We start from the raw sequence: 23,600 nt of genomic DNA, 5'->3' as shown, positions 1-23,600 counted from the left end.
GAGGCATGAGAATTGCTTTAACCTGCGAGGCAGAGGTTGCAATAAACCGAGATCAAGCCACTGCACTCCAGCCTGGGTGACAGAGTGAGACTCTGCCAAAAAACAACAACAACAACAACAACAACAACAACAACAAACCTAGCTCCCGCCTTGGATCTCTTGTTCAGGGGAAAGCTAGTCATCATGTTTCAAGACATTCTAGCAGCCCTATGGAGAGGCCCACATTGAGAGGAACTGAGACAACTGAGACCCCTTCCCAACCGAGGGAGAGTGGGTGTGGTTATAAAAGTGCAACATGAGGGACACTTTTGGTGTTGGAACTGTTTTGATTTTTGACTGTGATGGTGGATACAGGAATTACAGGGTGGTAAACTGAATAGAACTAAACTTACATATAAAGTCAAGTTGATGGCTGGGTAAAAAAAGAAAAATAGAACTAAACTTACATATGCACAGAAGGGACCTCAAAAAGTTCATGGAAAAGTGCGATTAAAAGAAAAATAAAAACCACAAACTTTATTTCTCAACATAAGCTTTATCAAGTTCCAGACACATTGAGAACATACAAGTGATACCACACAAATGATACTGGGCATTTAGTTCATCCCTAAAGAACTGAGAGTCCTGGGAATTTAGCCATGTCAATGCAGTCTTTTTTACATTATGAACTGAAGAAAAATGGGGCCCTTTACATATTTTGTAAACATTAGGAAACAAAAAGAAGGCAGAAGGAGCCAAATTAGGACTGCAGGGTAGCTGCCTAATGATTTCCCATCAAAACCCTTGCAAAATTAATTGCCCTTGTTTGATTTTTTTTTTTTTTTTTTTGCGACAGTCTCGCTCTGTCGCCCAGGTTGGAGTGCAGTGGTGCAATGTCGGCTCACTGCAAGCTCCGCCTCCCAGGTTCACGCCATTCTCCCGCCTCAGCCTCCGAAGTAGCTGGGACTACAGGCACCCACCACCACGCCCAGCTAATTTTTTGTATTTTTAGTAGAGATGGGGTTTCACCATTTTAGCCAGGATGGTCTCCATCTCTTGACCTCGTGATCCACCCTCCTCGGCCTCCCAAAGTGCTGGGATTACAGCTGTGAGCCACCGCGCCCGGCTGTTAGATTAATGAGCAGGAGCATTGCCAAGATGGAGAAGGAATCTCTGGTGAAACTTTCACGATGTTGGTCTGCTGAAGCTTCAGCTAATTTTCTCAAAACACTCTTATAATAAGCATATGTTATCGTTCTTTAGCCTTCGAGCAAAATGCCTTGAGCATCCCAAAAAAACTGTTGCCATGACCTCTACTGCTGACCAGTCTGCTTTTGCTTTGACTAGCCCACTGCTATTTCTTGGTAGCTATTGTTTTGATTGTGTTTTGTCTTCAGAATTGTACTCGTAAAGCCCTGTTTCATCTCCTGTTACAATTCTTTGAAAAAATGCTTCAGGATTGTGATCTCACTTCAAAATTTCCAATGAAAGCTACTCTTGTCTGCAGCTGATCTGGTTGCAGCAGTTTTGGCACCCATCAAATGGAAAGTTTCCTCAACTTTAATTTTCAGTTAGAATTGTGTAAGTGGAACCAATTGAGATGTCTATGGTGTTGGCTGCTGTTTCTACTGTTAATTGTTGGTCCTCTTCCATTAGGGCACAAACAAGATTAATTTTTTTTTTTTTTTTTTTGCAAACTGATGTGAATGATCTGCAGCTGTGGGCTTCATCTTTTACATTCTCTTGTCCCTTCTTAAAACAAGTTGTCCATTTGTAAACTGCTGATTTATTTGGGGGCATTGTCCCCATAAGGTTTTTGTAAAGCATGAATCATTTACCATTATTCCACCCAAGCTTCATAAAAAATTTGATGTTTGTTCTTTCTTCAATTTTAACAGAATTCATGTTGCTCTAATAGGGGCCCTTTTCAAACTGATGTCTGACACCTCTTAGGGCCTCAGACTAGATCCTGTTTAGAAGTGTTGTAACAAGTTAGTATGAGTTTATTTTGTTAAAAACATTTGAAATCCATGCATAGTTTTTTCATAATACACATTTTCCATAAACTTCTTGAAGACTTTGTGTGTGTGTCTTGTAAAGGCCTATATGCAGAGGCACACACACACACACACACACACACACAAATGAACACAAAACATGAATCAATGTCAATATTCTGGTCTTGAAATTACACTACAGTTTTGCCAAAAGTTACCATTGACTGCGTGTGATGGCAGGTGCCTGTGATCTCAGCTACTCAGGAAGCTGAGGTAGAAGGATCGCTTGAGTCCAGGAGTTTGAGACCACCCTGGGCAACAAAGCAAGACTTTGTCTCAAAAAAATAAATGCTACCATTGGAGGAAACTGGGAAGAGTGTGTGAGGGTTCTTTCTGCATTATATCTTACAACTGCATATGACTCTAGAAGTATCTCAATTTTTAAAAAAGTTGCTTCAAGGCTGGGCACCATGGCTCATGTCTGTAATCCCAGCACTTTGCAAGGCTGAGGCAGGCAGATCACTTGAGATCAGGAGTTTGAGACCAGCCTGGCCAACATGGTGAAACCCTGTCTCTACTAAAAATACAAAAATTAGCTGGGCATGGTGGCACTAGCTGGGAGGCTGAAGCAGGAGAATTGCTTGAACCTGAGAGGCAGAGGTTGCAGTCAGCCAAGATCACACCACTGCACTCCAGCCTGGACAACAGAGCAAGACTCTGTTGGGGAAAAAAAAAAAAAAAAAGAATGTTGCTTCAAGCCAAGCATGGTGGCTCATCCATAATCCAAGCAATTTGGGTGGCTGAGTAGGAAGATCGCCCAGGAGTTCAAGACCAGCCTAGGCAACATGGTGAAACCCTGTCTCTACAAAAAATGAGACAAGAGAATTGCTTGAGCCCAGGAGGTCAAGGCTGCAGTGAGCCATGTTTGTGCCACTTGGGTGACAGAGAAAGAACCCGCCTCAAATAAATAAATAAATACAAAGTTGCTTCACACGAACACAGTGGCTCAAGCCTGCAATCCCAGCACTTTGGGAGGCTAAGGCAAGAGGATCTCTTGAGCCTAGGAGTTCAAGACCAACCTGGGCAAGATAGCGAGACCCCATCTCTACAAAAAATTTAAAAATTTGCCAGGTGTGGTGGCGAATGCCTGTAGTCCCAGCTACTCAGGAGATTGAGGTGAAAGCATCACTTAAGGCAGGAGGTCGTGGATGCTGTGAGCTGAGATCGTGTCACTGAACTTCAGCTTGAGTGACAGAGCGAGACCCCATCTCTTAAAAAAGACAAAAATATTGCTTCATGTGTTAAGAGCAGTGTCACCAGGGAGAAAAGGTTGAGAATGGCATCTTTGGGTGTGTGGTTACTGGAAATAGTCCTTGCCCCAATTCCCCAAGATCTTTATGTATTCCCACTGGACCTGTGTGGGGACCCAGATCTGACGTCCTTGCAGATTAGATAAGCATCCAGGAGAAATGTGGAAAGCTCCATGTCAGTAGTGACTGTTGGGTTTTCTTGGGTAGGGGGGAGGGGGGAATACAAAACAGCAGTAGTGGACTGACAAGACTCCTATTCCATCTGATTATCCTTCTGATGTTAGAAGAATCCACTCTGATGTTTAAAACCATCCACTCTTCTTTGGATTAAATAAGCCCCTTGTGATTTAGACATATCAAATAAAAATAACTCATACTCATGTGTGCCAGGCACTCTGACACGCAACTTTACATGAATTAGCCTCTTTCATTTCCTGCATTCAGCCTTCCTTATCTTCAAGCAATATTGATTGAAATCTATCATAAGTAGAACACTATTATAGTCCCTGGGGATACAGCAATGAAGAAAATAGGCATTCTGTTGGAGACCTATTTTAGTAGCAAGATAATAATGACAAATAACAATATAATATGTCAGGTGGGATACATTCTAAAAAGGAAAATAAGGCAAAATGAGGAGATAGAGAGTGACGGGGAAGGTAAAAAGACTGAGCAGTGGCTTGAAGGTAGTGTGGGTGTTAGCCGTGTAGATATCTGGGATAGGGGCTTTCCGGTGAAGTGCAAAGACCCTGAGGCAGGAGCTGACTTGGCACGTTTGAGGAAAGGAAGGAGGCAATGGGGCTGGAGCAGAATGTACCAGGAAGAAACTGATGGTACATGAGTGAAAGAGGTAGTTAGACGCCAGATCATGAAGGACTATGTCATGGTAAGGACATTAGATTTTACTTCTAGGCCAGGTGTGGCGGCTCACATCTGTAATCCCAGTATTTTAGGAGGCCAAGGCAGAAGAATTGCTTGAGTCCAGGAGTTTGAGACCAGCCTGGGCAACATAGCAAGACCCCATCTCTACAAAAAAATGAAAAAACTAACCAGGCATGGTGGTGCGTGCCTGTGGTCCCAGCTACTCAGGAGGCTGAAATAGAAGGATCACTCCAGACTGGGAAGTCAAGGCTGCTGTGAGTTGTGATTGCACCATGCCTAGCCTGGGTGATAGAGCAGGATCTTGTCTCAACAACAACAAAAAATTACTTCTGAGATTAGAAGACACTGAAGGGTTTTGTTTTTTGTTTTTTGAGACAGAGTCTCACCCTGTCACCCAGGCTGGAGTGCAACGGCGCAATCTCGGCTCACTGCAACCTCCGCTTCCTGGGTTCAAACAATTCTCCTGCCTTAGCCTCCCAAGTAGCTGGAAGTACAGGCGCCCACCAAAACTCCCAGCTAATTTTTGTATTTTTAATAGAGACAGGGTTTCACTATGTTGGACAGGCTGGTGTCAAAATCCTGACCTCATGATCTGCCTGCCTCAGCCTCCCAAAGTGCTGGGATTACAGGTGTGAGCCACCATGCCTGGCCAGATACTGAAGGTTTTTTTTTTTTTTTGAGACGGAGTCTCGCTCTATTGCCCAGGATGGAGTGCAGTGGCGCAATCTCGGCTCACTGCAAGCTCCGCCTCCCGGGTTCACGCCATTCTCCTGCCTCAGCCTCCCCAGCAGCTGGGACTACAGGCGCCCGCCATTACGCCCGGCTAATTTTTTGTATTTTTAATAGAGACGGGGTTTCACCATGTTAGCCAGGATGGTCTCGATCTCCTGACCTAGTGATCCACCCGCCTCGGCCTCCCAGAGTGCTGGGATTACAGGCGTGAGCCACTGCGCCCGGCCCTGATACTGAAGGTTTTTTGTTTTTTTTTTTTTTTGAGACGGAGTCTTGCTCTGTCGCCCAGGCTGGAGTGCAGTGGCGCGATCTCGGCTCACTGCAACCTCCGCCTCCCGGGCTCACGCCATTCTCCTGCCTCAGCCTCTCCGAGTAGCTGGGACTACAGGCGCCCGCCACCACGCCCGGCTAATTTTTTGTATTTTTGGTAGAGACGGGGTTTCACCGTGGTCTCGATCTCCTGACCTCGTGATCCGCCCGCCTCGGCCTCCCAAAGTGCTGGGATTACAAGCGTGAGCCACCGCGCCCGGCTATACTGAAGGTTTTAAATAGAGTAATGAAATAATCTCATCCGCTGTTTTTTGTTTGTTTTTTTTTTTTTTTTATGGGATCACTATGGCTGCTTTATGGGTATCAGACTCAAGGGGGCAAAAGAGGAGGTACGAAAACTAGTCAGGGGGCTACAACATTAATCTAAGCAAGCAATAATGATGGTGTGGACCAGGCTTACAGTGAGAAGTTGGATTTGGGGTATATTTTGAGAGTAGAGTCAACAAGTTTGGCTGATAGATTGTGGATATGAAAGACAAAGAGGAATCAAGGATGACACCAAAGTGTTTGGCCTGAGCGTTGGCTTGAGATTGGGAAAAATGAGGGATGAACAGATTCAGAAAACAGCTGGTACATCCATAATTCAGTTTTGAACATGAGAAGTACGAAATAGCTTTTAGACATTGTGGTAGCCAGTCTCAAGATGGCACACAATTATTTTTGCCTCTTATTATTCACATTCACTTGTACTTTCCTCCCACGCTGGATTAGGGATTGTAACTTCTAACTTGGATCTCTTGTTCTGGGCAAGACAGTTGCCATATTGCAAGACTCTCAAGAAATCCTGTGGAGAGGCCCACACTGAGTGGAACTGAGACCTCTTTCCAACAGCAAGGACTAGCTTTCCAGCCTTGTGAGGGAGTCATATTGGAAGAAGACCCTCTGGCCCCAGCCAAAGCTTCAGATAAATGTTTTCCTAGCTAACATCTGACTACAATCTCATGAAAACTCATAAACCAGAACCACCCAACCAAACTGCTCCAAAACCTCTAACCTACAGAAACTCAAGAGATAATAAATGGTTATACTGCCAGGCACAGTGGCATGTGCCTGTAGTCCCACCAACTTGTGAAGCTAAGGTGGGAGGATTTCTTGAGCCCAGGAGTTTGAGTCCAGCCTGGGCAACATAGTGAGATCCCTGTCTCCTAAAAAATGGTTATTATTATTATTATTATTGAGACAGAGTTTTGCTCTTGTTGCAAGCTGGAGTACAATGGCGCTAACTTGGCTCACTGCAACCTCTGCCTCCCGGGTTCAAGCGATTCTCCTGCCTTAGCCTCCCAAGTAGCTGGGAGTACACGTGCATGCCACCACACCTGGCTAATTTTTGTATTTTTAGTAGAGATGGGATTTCACCATCTTGGCCAGGTTGGTCTCAAACTCCTGACCTCAGGTGATTCAGCCACCTTGGCATCTCAAAATGCTGGGATTACAGGTGTGAGCCACCGTGCCCGGCCCTGGATATTATTGTTTTTAGCCACTAAGTTTTGGGGTAATTCGTTAGGCAGCAACAGATAACTAATATAAAAATTCAAGTGGAGATGTCAAGTAGGCAGTTGGATCTTAAGTCTGAAGTTCATGAGCGGGGTTGGGCCTGTAGTTAAAATTGGGGACTCATCAGCATGTAAATTGTGTTTAAAGCCATTGGCCTGGATAAGATCACTTAGCATATGAGTACGTCTAGAAAGGAAGGGCCAGTAGAGAAAAGGTGAGGAATATTAAGTAAATTGAAGAGGTATGGCCAGTAAATCAGGAAAGAATAGACAGAGAAGAAATATGTTTCAAGAAAGGAGTTTTCAAATATGTCAAATGTAGTTCATAGGTCAAGTAAGATGAGAACAGAGAATCGGCCATTGGATTTGACAGCATGGAGGTCATTGATGATCTAGACAATTCCATGCAGTACAGCAGGTAAAAGGTTGAGGAAGGCTGGGTGCGGTGGCTCATGCCTGTAATCCCAGCATTTTGGGTGGCTGAGGCAGGAGGATCACAAGGTCAGGAGTTCGAGACCAGCCTGGCCAATATGGTGAAACCCCATCTCTACTAAAAATACAAAAATTAGCTGGGTATAGTGGCACATGCCTGTATTCCCAGCTACTCGGGAGGCTGAGGCAAGAGAATCGCTTGAACCTGGGGAGTGGAGGTTGCAGTGAGCTGAGATCACACCACTGCACTCCAACCTTGGCGACAGAGCGAGACTCCCTCTAAAAATATAAAAATAAAAAATAAATAAAAGGTTGAGGAGAGGCTGGGCATGGTGGTTCACACCTGTAATCCTAGCACTTTGGGAGGCCGAGGCAGGAGGATTGCTTGAGTTGACGAGTTTGAGACCAACCTGGGCAACATATTGAGACCCTCATCTGTACAAAAAATAACAAAATTAGCCAGATGGTGCACACCTGTAGTCCCAGCTACTCGGGAGGCTGAGGTGGGAGGATCACTTGAGCCCAGGAGTTTGAGGCTGCAGTGATGAAGCCACTGCATTCCAGCCTAAGCTACAGAATAAGACATTGTCTCAAAAATATTTAAATAAATAAAATAAACAAATAAAATAAAATTAAAGGTTGAGGAGAAAAATGGAGAAGACGAATTAGAGAAAGCATGGCGGTTCTCCTAAAGAGCTTTACTGTAAAGGGGAGTAGAGCAATGAAGGTACTGGACAGTACTGGAAGGGTATTGTGGGATAGGGCAAAGGATAGGGTTTGTTGGCATTTTGTTCGGTTTGGTTTTCCTTGCTTGTCTGCTTGCATTAGGTTAGAAGACATGTGAATGCAGATAAGTATGATCTAGAGAGAAAAAATCTGATGATGCAAGAGGTGAGATGAGAAGCTAGAGGAATAAAATCTCTTAATGGGCAAAAGACAATAGGGTCTAGTATACCAATGGAGCATAGGTCTTAATAGGAGCCCTAATTGTTGTTCACTGTAAGTGACAAAAAGAGCACGTATTAGTGGATAGAGGTGTGATGGTAGATGTAGTAAAAGGAAGTCATGAAAGTTGTATATTGATTGCTTCTATGCTGTCAGTGAATGAAGAAGCTATCCAGTAAAATGTGAGAAGGGGATGCTGGATGTTTGAAAAGAGAGGTATGAGGAGAAAAGTATATTTGGTTTCTCAAACATTTTAAACTGACTTGGGAGGCTGAGGCGAGAGGATTGCTTGAGACCAGGAAATCGAGGCTGTGGTGAGCCATGACTGCACCATTGCACCCCAGCCTGGGTAGCAGAGTGAGACCAGGCCTCAAAAAAACAAAAAGAAACAAAAAAATTAGGCTCTTTCCCACTTCATGCCTTTGCACTTGCTAGTTCTCCTGCCTGGAACTCTTTTACATACATCTTTGTGTGGCTGACTTTTTTTCTGAAGTATCACCTCTTTGGGATGGCCTTGACCATCCAACCTAAACCATCACCTCACTTCCCTCCCCTAGTTACTCTCTATTGCATCATCCTGCTTTATCTTCTTCATAGCACATCTCACTATATAAAATGTTTTTTTCATGTATTTGTGCTCTCTGCCACACCCCATCTAGAATATAAATTTTCATGAAGTCAGGAATTTTGTGTTCTTTGTTAAGTTTGTTTTTTTGTTTTGTTTTGTTTTGAGACAGAGTCTCTCTCTGTTGCCCAGGCTGGAGTACAGTGGTGCAATCTCTGCTCACTGCAACCTCCGCCTCCTGGGTTCAAGTGATTCTCCTGCCTCAGCCTCCCAAGTAGTTGGGATTACAGGCACGCACCACCACACCCGGCTAATTTTTGTATTTTTAGTAGAGACGGGGTTTCACTATGTTGGCCAGGCTGATCTTGAACTCCTGACCTCCAGTGATCTGCCTGCCTCGGCCTCCCAAAGTGCTGGGATTACAGGCATGAGCCACCGTGCCCGGCCTTCTTTGTTGAGTTTTGTCTGTAGCACTGAGAAAGAAATGCCTAGGATATAATGGAGGCTTGGCCAGGCACAATGGCTCATACCTGTAATCCCAGCATTTTGAGAGGCTGAGGTGGGAGGATCACTTGAGATCAGACGTTTGAGACCAGCCTGGGCAACATAGTGAGATCCTGTTTCTATAAAACATTAAAAAACAAGCTGGGCATGGTAGTGTGCACCTGTAGTCCTAGCTACTTGGGAGGCTAAAGTGGGAGAATTGCTTGAGGCTGGGAGGTGAGGACTGCAGTGAGCCATGATCATCCCACTGCATACCATCCTAGGTGACAGAGTGAGACCCCGTCTCAAAAAAAAAAAAGATGGTTAATATTTAATGGATAATCTAATATAATCATCTATTTACTAGAGATGATTACTAGATGAGTACCATGATTATCACCATGCTACAGGTGCAGACAGGTCAAGGTCACACAACAAGTTATGGATGGGGGCGGGGTTCATGATTCAAAGTCAGGCAATCCCACTCCAGAATTCATAGTCTCAGACTCTATATGGAATAGGATGTAGAGGAAGATACTACACTTCTGGCTAATAAGATATTAGGGATCTGACCAATTACTAGGAAAAAAAAGGGTATGACCGTGGTTGTTTCTCCAGTTCATATCGTTTACACCAATCTAATCTTATTGATACAATAGAGACAGGAATCTTAAACTTTGTAAATGCACAAAAATAAATTCTAAAAAAACTCAGTGAGGTTGGAATCTCAGTAATATATGATTGGCTGTCTTTACCTATTTATTTTATTTTATTTTATTTTTAGACAGACTTTTTCTATCATTGCCCAGGCTGGAGTGCAATGGTGTGATCTTGGCTCACTGCAACCTCCACCTCTCAGGTTGAAGCAATTCTCCGGCCTCAGCCTCCCACGTAGCTGAGATTACAGGTGTGTGCTCCCATGCTTGGCTAATTTTCATATTTTTAGTAGAGACGCGGTTTCACCATGTTGGCCAGGTGGGTCTTGAACTCCTGACCTCAGGTGATCCACCTGCTTCGGCCTCCCAAAGTGCTGGCATTACAGGCGTGAGCAACCGCACCCAGCCTACCTGTTTCTTTTTCTCCCTTCTTTCCTTCCTTCTTTTCCCCTTTTCCTTCCTGTCTCCCTCTTTCCCTTTCTCCTTCCCTTCTTTCCTTTTTTCCTTCCATCTCTTGTAGAGCCTTCGGACTGCTCCATAATGGTGATGCTAATGGTGGAGACATTAACAGTAGTGGTGGGTAGGTTGGCTATTTAGAAACCACAAGCTGTGTTTTAATGACTCAGGTGTCATGTTTCCCATATGAGCCCATGACACAGCCTTCCATCCTCTGTGGAATGTTGATGAGATGGCAGGCTGAATCTTGTGGGTCCTAAGTCTGGAGTAGTATAGCATGAGTTAGTGATTTTTAATTTCTGGGAGTTACAAATATACCACTTTAGAAAAAATCTAGAAAACAGGGATTTCTCAAAAATTTGGCACCTGAGAAGTACAACTTCTTTAATTTGGTTACATTTATCTAAATAAAAAGGCAGTTTCTCTAATTATCATGGCTACTTGTTCTTGTTCCTAGCTCATGTCAATCAGATTTAGAATTTTCATTAATTAACTGACCAAACTGGCTTCCAGTAGTTTTAACCTTTCCCTTCTTCCCTCCCTCTCTTCCTCCCTCCCTTTCTCCACTTCCTTCCTTCCCTCCCTCCTTCCTTCCTTCCTTCCTTCCTTCCTTCCTTCCTTCCTTCCTTCCTTCCTTCCTTCCTTCCTTCCAGCTTAATATTTCCTGAGCACTGGGCTAATCATCTTGGCTTAGCTCCTTTTATTCTCATAGCAAGCCTAAGAGGTAGGTATTATCATTATCTCGTGGTTCCCATGATAACCCAGAGGTCCGAGGGTTGAAGGAACCTGCCTAAAGCCATAGAGCTAGCCTGGGACACAGCATCAATGCAAAACCAGTCCCTGACTCCAAAGCCCGTGAACGCAACCACCACAACACTCTGAACCTGCCTTCCTCTGCTGACCCATTAGCTTTGTCTGAAGTTGCATGCAGAGTGACCCCAGCATCCGCTAAACTTCTAAGTCCTAAAAAATCCTATCTTCGGCCGGGCGCGGTGGCTCACGCCTGTAATCCCAGCACTTTGGGAGGCCGAGGCGGGCAGATCACAAGGTCAGGAGATCGAGACCATCCTGGATAACACCGTGAAACCACGTCTCTACTAAAAAAAATACAAAAAATTAGCCGGGCGTGATGGTCCCAGCTACGCGGGAGGCTGAGGCAGGAGAATGGCGTGAACCCGGGAGGCGGAGCTTGCAGTGAGCGGAGATCGCTCCACTGCACTGCAGCCTGGGCGACAGAGCGAGACGCCATCTCAAAAGAAAAAAAAAAATCCTACCTTCTCTTTATTCTTCTACTCTTCGCTTGTGTCAATTAAAAAAGAAATCTGTTTGCCATTCAGGAAGCATACAGGTAAAGGCAGAACACAGATGTAGAAGAAAAAACATTGAAAAACAAAAAGTCCCTAAAAGGGTAGGGAAATAACGCTATTCATTGAATGCCACACGCCTTAGGAGCAGAAGCATATAAAGAAGTTCTCACAGTTTTTTCCTCAGAGAAAGAACCTTGTCGTCTGAAGGTAGGGAAGCTAGGTAAATATGCACGAAAAACAAATACAAAAGGACTCACAGACAAGCTAAAACTAATTATAGCCTTAGGGATCTAAATTTAGAAATGCTGACAAACTACCAAATTGAGCAGAGTGACCAGTGGGATGGGTTTAAAAATAAATCTGGGGGCCAAGCGCGGTGGCTCACGCCTGTCTGTAATCCCACCACTTTGGAAGGCCGAGGCCGGTGGATCACCTGAGGTCGGGAGTTCAAGACCAGCATGACCAACCTGGAGAAACCCCGTCTCTACTAAAACTACAGAATTAGCTGGGTGTGGTGGCCCATGCCTATAATCCCAGCTACTCGGGAGGCTGAGGCAGGAGAATCGCTTGAACCATGGAGACGGAGGTTGCAGTGAGCCGAGATGGTGCAATTGCACTCCAGCCTGGGCAACAAGAACGAAACTCCCTTTCAAATAAATAAATAAATAAATAAATAAATAAATAAATAAATAATAAATTAATAAATAAATAAATCAGGGGGATACTGGGCATGGTGGCTCATTCCTATAATCCCAGTACTTTGGAAGGCCAAGGCAGGTGGATCACCTAAGGTTAGTAGTTCAAGAGCAGCCTGACCAATATGGTGAAACCCTGTCTCTACTAAAAATGCAAAAATTAGCCGGGCATAATGGCACACCCCTGTAATCCCAGCTACTCGGGAGACTGAGGTGGGAGAATTGCTTAAACCCAGGAGGCAGAGGCTGCAGTGAGCCGAGATTGCACCACTGCACTCCAGCCTGTGTGATAGAGTGAGACCCCGTCTTGAAAAAAAAAAGTTAAAAATAAATAAATCAGGGAGGAATTGAGTTTTGTTGTGAGGTTTTGAAGAATGAATGCGATATGGTTTGAAAGCTGTAAAAGGTATAACACACAATTACATTGTGATAACTAGATCAGTTAAGCCAGGGAAGAGATTATTATGGGGCACAGGTAAGCTTTTTCCATTTTAATCAGACTAATGTTTATAGACCAATATTAAAAATAGCTAGCCTTTTAAAATGCTTACTATATGCCAGACATACACACATACATAAACAGAGTTTATACACATATTGTTTCTTTAATCCTCATAGCAATCCTATGAGTTACACGTTATTATCCCTATTTCACAGAGTGGTTAGCTGAATTGCCTGAGGTCACCCGGCTAGTAAATGATGATCTCTGTCTGAATCACAGCCTAAGTTCTTATCCACTATGACACCTTTCTAAATTCATTTATCTAGAGGATATTTTACATAGGCTAGCAAATAATTGACAATTCCCAATTAAAAAGCCATATTACTAAGCTGTAACACATTTATTTTCTAAGTATCTCTTGAATCTGTCTACATTTCTCTATCTTTACTGTCACCACTATAGTCCAAGACCACATCACCTTTCACCAGGACAATTGCAATACCCTTCTGTTTCCACTTTTGCTCTTTTCCAATGCTTCCTCAGAATGATTTTTATAAAATACAAATAGGGGCTAGGCACGGTGGCTCACGCCTATAATCTCAGCACTTTGGAAGGCTGAGGCTGGTGGATCATTTGAGGTCATGAGTTAGAGACCAGCCTGGCCAACATGGTGAAACCCCGTCTCTACTAAAAATACAAAAATTAGCCAGGCATGGTAGCAGGCATCTGCAATCCTAGCTACCCGGGAGGCTGAGGCAGGAGAATTGCTTGAACCCAGGAGGTGGAGGTTGCAGTGAACTGAGATCGCACCACTGCACTACAGCCTGAGGGACAAGAGTGAGACTCCGTCTCAAAAAAAAAAAAAAAAAAATTCAAATAGGACCATGTCCCTTCCTTGCTTAAAATCCTTCGATGGCCTCCCATTGCTCTCACTGGTTTAATGTCTGTCCCTTCCACTAGACTGGAAGCTCTCTGAAGGATGTGGCAGTGCCTGTCTTTTTCTTTTTCTTTTTTTGAGTCTCACTCTGTTGCCCCTACTGGAGTGCATGCAGTGTTGCGATCTCAGCTCACTGCAACCTCCACCTCCTGAGTTCAAGCGATTCTCCTGTCTCAGCCTCCTGAGTAGCTAGGACTACAGGCATGTGCCACCACTCCAGGCTAATTTTTGTATTTGTTTGTTTGTTTGTTTGTTTGAGACAGTGTCTCGCTCTGTCGCCCAGGATGGAGTGCAGTGGCGCGATCTCGGCTCACTGCAAGCTCCGCCTCCCGGGTGCACGCCATTCTCCTGCCTCAGCCTCCGAAGTAGCTGGTACTACAGGCGCCTGCCACTACGCCCGGCTAATTTTTCTGTATTTTTAGCAGAGACTATGGTTTCACCATATTGGTCAGGCTGGTCTCAAACTCCTGACCTCAGGTGACCCACCTGTCTCAGACTCTCAAAGTGCTGGGATTACAGGTGTATGCCACAGTGCCCAGCTGTGGCTGTCTTTTTCTTTTTCTTTTTTTTTCTTTTTTTTGAGACGGAGTCTCTCTCTGCCGCCAGGCTGGAGTGTAGTGGTGCGATCTCGGCTCACTGCAAGCTCCGCCTCCTAGGTTCACGCCATTCTCCTGCCTCAGCCTCCCGAGTAGCTGGGACTACAGGCGCCTGCCACTATGCCTGGCTAATTTTTTGTATTTTTAGTAGATACTGGGTTTCACTGTGTTAGCCAGGATGGTCTCAATCTCCTGACCTCATGATCTGCCCTCGGCCTCCCAAAGTTCTGGGATCACAGGTGTGAGCCACCACACTCAGCCTATGCCTGTCTTTTTCAAATGTTGTGTCTCCAGCATTTAGAATAGCGCCTCGTACACAGTAGAAGCTAAATACATTTTGTTGAATGAATGGAATTCAAATGATCCTTGAAAGAGGAAACTTAGTCACTTATTTTTTTGTTTGTGTGTGTGTTTTTTTTGGTTTTTTTTTTTTTTTTTTTTTTTTTTTGAGACAGAGTCTCGCTGTCACCCAGGCTGGAGTGCAGTGGCGCGATCTCGGCTCACTGCAGGCTCCGCCCCCGGAGTTCACGCCATTCTCCTGCCTCAGCCTCCTGAGTGGCTGGGACTACAGGCGCCTGCCACCTCGCCCGGATAATTTTTTGTATTTTTAGTAGAGACGGGGTTTCACTGTGTTAGCCAGGATGGTCTCGATCTCATGACCTCGTGATCCGCCCGCCTTGGCCTCCCAAAGTGCTGGGATTACAGGCGTGAGCCACCGCGCCCAGCCCCCTTGTTTTGTTTTTTGAGACAGACTCTTGATTTATCACCCAAGCTGGAGTGCAATGGTTCGAACATGGCTCACTGAAGCACCAACCTCCTCGGCTCAAGTGATCCTCCTGCCTCAGCCTCTCAAGAAGCTGGGACCACAGACATGCACCACCATGCTCAGCTAATTTTTTTTTTTTTTTTGAGACGGAGTCTCGCCCTGTCACCTGGGCTGTAGTACGGTGATCCGATCGTGGCTCACTGCAACCTCCACCTCCCAGGTTCAAGCAATTCTTCAGGTTCAGCCTCCTGAGTAGCTGGGACTACAGGTGCACACCACCATGCCCAGCTAATTTTTGTAGTTTTTAGTAGAGGTGGGGTTTCACCATGTTGGCCAGGCTGGTCTTGAACTCCTGACCTCGTGATCCACCTGCCTCTGCCTCCCAAAGTGCTGGGATTACAGGCGTGAGCCACCGTGCCCAGCCAGCTAATTTTTTTAATTTTAATTTTTGTAGAGACAGGGTCTTGCCATGTTGCCCAGGCTGGTCTTGAACTCCTGGGCTCAAATGATCCACCCACCTCAGCCTCCCAAACTGCTGGGATTACAGGTGTGCAACACGATGACCAAGCTCAGTCACTTACATGAGAAAATTACAAAAGTTGAATTTGGAGACATGAAGGCAGGTTTTTCATAATTTCTAATAAAATACTTGCTTATTTTCTAATTTAATATCTGATGACCTTTAGACTGTAAGCTCCATGAAGGAAGGGACCATGGTCTGCCTTGTTCTTGACTCCATCCTAGCTCTACGTCAGGTTCATGGGAGGTACTCAATAAATATTTGTTGTATGAATACTTTCAATTACCAATGTGGATTGGAAGGTGATGAATCAAAGAGATGAAAATAGTACTGGTTAGGGCAGAACTGGGACAAGAAATTATAGCTATAGTTATAAGAGCTGTGGAGGATGAGGATTCTTTCATTCATTTAATAAATATTTATAAGGCACCTACTATGGGCCTGACATCGTGCTAGGTACAGTCTCTGCTGTTATGCAGATTTTAGTCTAGTGATAAATAAACAGGCAATTCATGAGATGAAATTTCCAAGGCAAGGGGTGCTTCGGGGAACATCTAGCGGGGAGCATTTAACTCACACTTGGGCTGTCAGAAATTGATGTCTAAATGGTTGGTAGCTAAAGGAAGAGGGTATGGAAAGTGAAGGAGACAGCCTAGAGGCAGGAGAGCCTCTGGTAGCCTAAGGTTCCTTCTTAACTTTTTCCTTTCATCCAACAAATTTGTATTGACCCCACATCATATGCCAAGTATTGTTTTAGGACATCGTTAAATTTGTATTTCATAACTAGTTGTTGAAAAATGTAAAAAAAAAAAAAAAGTTCTGTGTGTATGTGTTTGTGTGTGTGTGTATTCCCTCCCCTTAAACCCTTAGGTAGACATGCATCTGGGCTGCATTCCCCATCCCCTTAAAGGGTCCCCAATCCCTTAAAGTGCATTGTAGATGCTTAATGTTTACTGGATTAATAAATTATCACATGTGAGTAACTAATTTGTGGTTTTTTTTTTGGAGATGGAGTCTCACTCTGTCACCCAGGCTGGAGTACAGTGGTGTGATCTTGGCTTACTGAAACCTCCGCCTTCCAGGTTCAAGTAATTCTCCTGCCTCAGCCTCCTGAGTAGCTGAGACTACAGGCACATACTGCTACACCCCACTAACTTTTTTTTTTTGTATTTCCAGTAGAGGTAGGAGTTCACCGTGTTGCCCAGGCCGGTCTCGAACTCCTGAGCTCAGGCAATCCGCCCACCTAGGCCTCCCAAAGTGCTAGGATTATAGGCATGAGCCACCGCACCCGGCCATTTGTGTTTTTTGTTGTTGTTGTTGTTTTTTGAGATGGAGTCTCACTCTGTCTCCCAGGCTGGGGTGCAGTGGCGCCATCTCAGCTCACTGCGACCTCTGCCTCCTGGGTTCGAGTGATTCTCCTGCCTCAGCCTCCCAAAATCTGGGATTACAGGAATGAGCCACCATGCCCAGCAAGAAATGAATTTTAAATTTTATTTATTTTTAATTAATTTGAATTTAAATGGCCACATGTGGCTAGTGGCTACTGTACCAGACACCATATATCTCTGGATGGTAGCATAGTCTTTTTTTTGTTTTGTTTTTGAGACAGAGTCTTGCTTTGTCGCCCAGGCTGGAGTGCAGTGCTGCCACCTTGGCTTACTGCAACTTCCGCCTCCCGGGTTCAAGCGATTCTCCTGTCTCAGCTTCCCGAGCAGCTGGTATTACAGGCGCGTGACACCACGCCCGGCTATTTTTTTTGGGGGGGGGGGCTGCCCGAAAGGGCAGACAGGTTTATTGGGCAGCAGCCGGGAAAATCAGCGGTTGGACTTGGCCACACGCTCCAGCTCGTCCTTCTTTTTAATGGCATAGGAGTTGGAGGAGCCCTTGGCAGCACTGATGAGCTCATCTGCTAGGCACTCAGCAATGGTCTTAATGTTCCGCAAGGCAGCCTCACGAGCGCCTGTGCACAGCAGCCAGATGGCCTGATTCACACGGCGCAGTGGGGACACATCCACAGCCTGTCGTCTCACAGTCCCGGCGCGCCCAATGCGTGTGGAGTCTTCCCGGGGACCGCTGTTGATGATGGCGTTCACCAGGACCTGCAGAGGGTTCTCGCCCGTGAGCAGGTGTATGATCTCGAAGGCATGCTTGACGATGCGCACAGTCATGAGCTTCTTGCCATTGTTGCGGCCATGCATCATCATGGAGTTAGTGAGGTGCTCCACAATGGGACACTGAGCTTTGCGGAAGCGTTTGGCAGCATACCGCCCTGCACTGTGAGGCAGGTACTTGGCATACTTCTCCTTCACTGCAATGTAATCCTGCAGGGAAATGTCGTTGATCTGCACATCATCGGTGCTCCACTTCCCAAAGAGCATGATGTCTGGGGTCTCTGCCACCACTGGTGCTGCTGTCTCCCACTCGGTCATCCTGAGAACACAGCCTGAGCGTCTCTGTCGCTCGGCGTAGACCACGCGCCGCCCTGGCACAGACAGGAAGAGCTAATTTTTGTATTTTTAGTAGAGACGGGGTTTCACCATCTTGGCCAGCCTGGTCTCGAACCTCTGACCTCGTGATCTACCTGCCTCGGCCTCCCAAAGTGCTGAGATTACAGGTGTGAGCCACCGCACCCGGCCAGTCTTTTTTTTTTGTTGTTGAGATGAAGTCTCGCTCTGCCGCCCAGGATGGAGTGCAGTGGTGCGATCTCGACTCAGTGCACCCTCTGCCTCCTGGGTTCAAGCAATTCTCCTGCCTCAGCCTCCCGAGTAGCTGGGACTACAAGTGCACGCCACCATACCCAGCTAATTTTTGTATTTTTAGTAGAGACGGGGTTTCACCATGTTGGCCAGGCTGGTCTCAAACTCCTGACCTCAGGTCATCCGCCCACCTCGGCATCCCAAAATAATGGATTATGGCCACCGCTTCTGGCCCTGTTTGGTAGCAGTGTAAATAGTCTGAGTCAGGCAATGGGACCAGGCAGGCTTTCAGGCTCTCGCTTAAAAATGGAGATTGTTGGCTGGGCACGGTGGCTCACGCCTGTAATCCCAGCTACTAAGGAGGCTGGGGCAGGAGAATCGCCTGAACTCGGGAGGCGGAGGTTGCAGTGAGCCGAGATCGCGCCACTGCACTCCAGCCTGGAGACAGAACGAAACTCCCTCTCAAAAAAAAAAAAAAAAAAGTTGATTGTTGGCCAGGTACGGTAGCTCACGCCTGTAATCCTAGCACTTTGGGAGGCCGAGGGAGGCAGATCACGAGGTCAGGAAATCGAGATCATCCTGGCTAACACGGTGAAACCCAGTCTCTACCAAAAATACAAAAAATTAGTCGGTGTGGTGGCGCGCGCCCGTACTCCCAGCTCCTCGGGAGCCTGAGGCAGGAGAATTGCTTGAATCCGGCAGGCGGAGGTTGCACTGAGCCAAGATCGCGCCACTGCACTCCAGCCTGGGCGACAGAGCGATACTGCGTCTCAAAAAAAAAAAAAAGGAGATTGTTAATACACGGTTATACAACGTCTAAATGCTGGGCTGTTGAATGCCACCGACAGTAATAAATATCTGTGCATAGTGGCAAGCCATAAGTAGCACCTCAGTCACCGAATACTAATTAACTGCGTATCCTGGCATCCCGACAGGCAACCAGCTCTACCGGGTGAAAAGGTTGATGACCAAGAGACTCCAACCTAACCAGGGAGCACTCGCGGCATTCTGCGATCCTGCACTGCATCATGGACTTTGTAGTTCAACATTCCAGTGACGTCACTGCCGGTTCCCCTCTGAGTGGGCCTATCGGGTAGACTTCCGATAACCCGTTTTTCTCTGGGAATTGTAGTCAGTCAGCGCCTGCTGGGTGTCTGCTCGGGTGGTCTGGGAACTACAATTCCCGGCGGGCTGTGAAATGCCTTGGCTGTAGTCAGTAAGGAGCCGGATGATTGCCTCAGCAGGTGTGAAGTGTGTGCTTTAGTTTCGTGGGAGGCCTGGCATCCCCAAGAGGGAGGGGAAAGGTTGTAACCACTCCTTTGTGGAGGTCGCCAGGGTCATTGTGGTGGATTTGCACAGTCGGCTGGGCGGTGCAATGGCGGTGAGTTTGAGCGGGAAGAGTCCGCAGGGGCCCTGGAGCCGGACTGGCCAGTCTCTAGGGGCTCTCCATGTGCTGTCCTGAAGGGAAAGTCCTTTTCTAAAAAAGAGCCACGCTTAAGGCGTGCCTGTCGTAGAGACTTTGCTTTTTCTTGCTAGCTGATGAACCAGGAACTGATGTCTGTTAACTTTACGGAGCACTTGGATACCATATTTGTTATTTTTCTGGAGTTTCTAAAATGGAGGTGGAGAGCCGGGCACGGTGGCCCACGGCTGTAATCCCAGCACTTTGGGAGGCTGAGGCGGGTGGATCATTTGAGGTCAGGAGTTCGAGACCACCCTGGCCAACATGGTGAGACCCCGTTTCTACCCAAAATACAAAAATTAGCCGGGCGTAGTGGTGCGCGCCCGTTAACCCAGCTACTCGGGAGGCTGAGGCAGGAGAATTGCTTGAACCCGGGCGACAGAGGCTGCTGTGAGCCAAGATCGCACCACTGCACTCCAGCCTGGGCGACAGTGAGACTCCGTCTTAAAAATAAATAAATAAACAAACAAATAAATAAAACCGAGGTGGAGAGAGGAGTATGTAAGTTGATTCCTACTTACAGCAAAAAAAAAATTGAGCTCCTCTCCGTAAAACAGACAAAAATCTCTGTTTTCATAGTGTTTATGTGTGTGGGTAAAATACATTGTAAAATATCGTGTCAGGTGCTGATAAATGCTATGGGGAAAAAATAGAGCAGGAAGGGGTGCTAGGGAGTGTACGGTGGGGTAGTACAGTTGCAATTTTTAAAAATTTTTTTAAATTTGAGAGATGTTCTCACTCTGTGGCCAGACTGGAATGCAGTGGTGTGATCATGGCTCACTGCAGCCTGCACCTTAGGGTTGGCTCAAGCGATCCTCACACCTCAGCCTCCCCACAGCTGGTACTACAAGCGTGCTCCATTACACCCTGCTAATTTTTTGTATTTTTAGTAGAGACAAGGTTTCGAATTCCTCGGCTCAAGCGATCCTTCTGCCTCAGCCTCCGAAAGTGCTGGGACTAAGGCATGAGCCATCCCGCCCGGTTTTTTTTGTTTGTTTGTTTGTTTTCTTGGGACGGAGTCTTGCCCTATCGCCAGGCTGGAGTGCAGTGGCGCGATCTCGGCTCACTGCAACCTCCGCCTCCCAGGTTCAAGCGGTTCTCCTGCTTCAACTTCCCGAGTAGCTGGGACTACAGGCGCGCGCCACCACGCCCAGCTAATTTTTTTGTGTTTTAGTAGAGACGGGGTTTCACCACGTTGGCCAGGGTGGGCTCAATCTCCTGACCTAGTGATCCACCCCCCTCGGCCTCCCAAAGTGCTGGGATTACAGGCGTGAACCATGGCGCCTGGCCTGTTGCAATTTTTAAAAGGATGATCAAGCAAGGCTTTGCTAAAAAGGTGGCAAAAACGAGATAAGAGAGCAACCTATGCAACTATAGGAAAAAAGAGATGTCCAGGCAGGGGCAACAGTGTAAGTGAAAAGCAAGGATCCCAGGTAGAAGCCAGGGATGCTTCTAAACATCCTGCAGTGCACAGGACAACCCCTGAAAACAAAGAATTATTTGGCCCAAAGTCTAAGTAGTGCCAAAGTTTAGGAACTCTGATTTAGTTATATAGCCTTTTGTTACCAGTGAGGAAGTTGAGTCCCAGATCAAATGACTTGCTCAAGGTTATACAACAAGTTGGTGTTTGGGCCAATATCAGATTTTATTATACTTGATCTTTGAGGTTTTGAGAAACAAGTTTTTCTGAGAAACATAAAACTCAAATAAGAGCTTTCTTGCATTTCACATACTCAGTACAATGAAAAGAAACACATAGTTCTAAGTAATTTGTAAAAGACTTGCTTTCATATTCTTTACAATGGGTGACATGGTCATATTTTTTATTTTTATTTATTTATTTATTTTTGAAATGGAGTCTCACTCTTTCCCAGGCTGGAGTGCAGTGGTGCGATCTCGGTTCACTGCAGCCCTCTGCCTCCCAGGTTCAAGTGATTCCCCCACTTCAGCTTCCTGAGTAGCTGGGACTACAGGTGTGCGCCACCACGCCCAGCTAATTTTTGTATTTTGTGGTATAGTTGTGGTTTCACCATGTTGGCCAGACTGGTCTTGAACGCCTGACCTCAAGTGATCCGCCCACCTTGGCCTCCCAAAGTGCTGGGATTACAGGTGTGAGCCAATGCACCTGGCCATATTTTTTATTTTTTGAGACAGGGACTCGCTCCATCAACCAGGCTGTAGTGCAGTAGTGCAATCATAGCTCACTGAAGCCAGCCTTGACCTCCGGGGTTCACGTGATCCTCTGGCCTCAGTGTTCCCATGTCCTGCCCATGGTAATTTTTAGGTAAAAGGTATTTGTTACATAACTTCTGTGTCTATGGCATTGTACTTGGTGCTAAGGTGACTATAAAAGATTTAAAAGTTCCTGCCTGTTGAGAATTTACAGCCCAACTGCATAAATGTCTTAAGATCATTTGGTTGCATTTAACAGAAGTCAACTCAAGTTGGTTAAGGAGGCATTTAGTAATAAAGTGGAAGTTGGCCGAGTGCGGTGGCTCAAGCCTGTAATCTCAGTACTTTGGGAAGCCAAGGCTGGTGGATTGCTTGAGCCTAGGAGTTCAAGACTAGCCTAGGCAACATGATGAAACCCTGTCTCTACAAAAAAATACAAAAACTATCTGGGTGTGGTGGTGCATATGCCTGTAGTCCCAGCTATTCAGGAGGCTGAGGTGGGAAGATTGATTGAGCCCAGTAGATCAAGGCTGCAGTGAGCTGGTGCTTGCACCATTATGCTCCAGCCTGGGTGGCAGAGGGAGACCCTCTCTCTCTCACACAGACACACACACATAAATACAGTGAAATTTCATATTACCCATGACTGTAGGGTAGGAGATATGACTAGGCTTCATGAGGCCCTACATACTTTTGCCTTTGTGGATGGGTCCTTTCCTCTGTAAAAATATTAGAAATTATATTTTACAGACCGGGCGGGGTGGCTCATGCCTGTAATCACAGCACTTTGGGAGGCTGAGATGGGTGGACCACCTGAGGTCAGGAGTTTGAGGCCAGCCTGGCCAACATGGTGAAACCTCATCTCTGCTAAAAATACAAAAATTAGCCAGGTGTGGTGGCACACACCTGTAATCCCAGCTACTCAGGAGGCTGAGGCAGGAGAATTGCTTGAACCCTGGAGATGGAGGTTTCAGTGAACTGAGATTGGTCTTGCTGTGTTGCCTAGGCTGGAGTGCAGTGGCTCCATCTCGGCTCACTGCAACCACCACCTCTTGGGTTCAAGTAATTCTCCTGTCTTTGCCTCCCGAGTAGCTGAGATTATAGGCGCATGCCACCACATCCGGCTAATTTTTGTATTTTTAGTAGAGATGGGGTTTCGCCATATTGGCCAGGCTGGTCTCGAACTCGTAGCCTCAGGTGATCCATCTACCTTGGCCTCTCAGAATGCTGGGATTACAGGCATGAGCCACCACGCCTGGCCAAAAAAATTGTTTTTCTTGTAAAGAGGAGGTCTTTCTGTGTTGCCTAGGCCAGTCTCAAACTCCTGGCCTCAAATAATCCTCCCTCCTCAGCCTCCCAAAGTGTTGGGATTATAGACATGAGGCACTACATCCATCCAAGTTACTTATTAAGAAGAGGTTTTTGAGTGAGAGGGGGCAGTGGAGTTGATAGTCTAAATGAAGGTGGTTAGTAGCAGGAATGGAAAGGGATGAACAGATGTGCAGGCTTATTATTTCTTAGAAAAGAAAATACCTTATGCAATCACTGTTTTATGGAAACTTGAAAAGAGTCCAGGTTTTTTTTTTTGGGACGGAGTTTCACTTTTGTTGCCCAGGCTGGAGTGCAATGGTGCGATCTTGGCTCACTGCAACTTCCACCTCCCGGGTTCAAGCGATTCTCCTGCCTCAGCCTCCCAAGTAGCTGGGATTACAGGTGCGTGCCACCTTGCCTAGCTAATTTTTGTATT

The 23,600-nt window shown here is 46.1% G+C and overlaps 2 protein-coding genes across 4 annotated transcripts in view; one reads left to right on the top strand and one right to left on the bottom strand.

Annotated features, from left to right (window-relative positions):
- Nucleotides 1-17,285: 17,285 nt before the first annotated feature.
- On the bottom strand, nucleotides 17,286-18,019 carry LOC116471668 (small ribosomal subunit protein uS7-like). The gene has a single exon (XM_032756053.2). It carries the CDS (start codon nucleotides 17,950-17,952, stop codon nucleotides 17,338-17,340), a length of 615 nt encoding a protein of 204 aa, XP_032611944.1. The 5' UTR covers nucleotides 17,953-18,019; the 3' UTR covers nucleotides 17,286-17,337.
- A 1,301-nt stretch (nucleotides 18,020-19,320) lies between these two features.
- Nucleotides 19,321-23,600, top strand: part of LARS1 (leucyl-tRNA synthetase 1) — a 70,378-nt gene continuing 66,098 nt past the window's right edge. Inside the window, exon 1 of one of the 3 annotated variants that reach the window (XM_032158244.2) lies at nucleotides 19,321-19,463. Coding sequence is in view for 2 of the 3 variants with exons in the window: in XM_032158243.2 (XP_032014134.1) it covers nucleotides 19,595-19,600 (6 nt within the window). In the remaining variant the exon portion in view is untranslated. Of the gene's footprint in view, nucleotides 19,601-19,931; nucleotides 19,949-23,600 lie in introns of those variants that run through there. The other 2 variants (XM_032158243.2, XM_058439979.1) reach the window with 2 other exon arrangements.

Source organism: Hylobates moloch, unplaced genomic scaffold (assembly GCF_009828535.3).
Source record: "Hylobates moloch isolate HMO894 unplaced genomic scaffold, HMol_V3 SCAFFOLD_6, whole genome shotgun sequence".
NCBI lineage: Eukaryota > Metazoa > Chordata > Mammalia > Primates > Hylobatidae > Hylobates > Hylobates moloch.
Note: the sequence above shows the minus strand (reverse complement) of the source record. Positions and strands in the feature narration are given on the sequence as shown.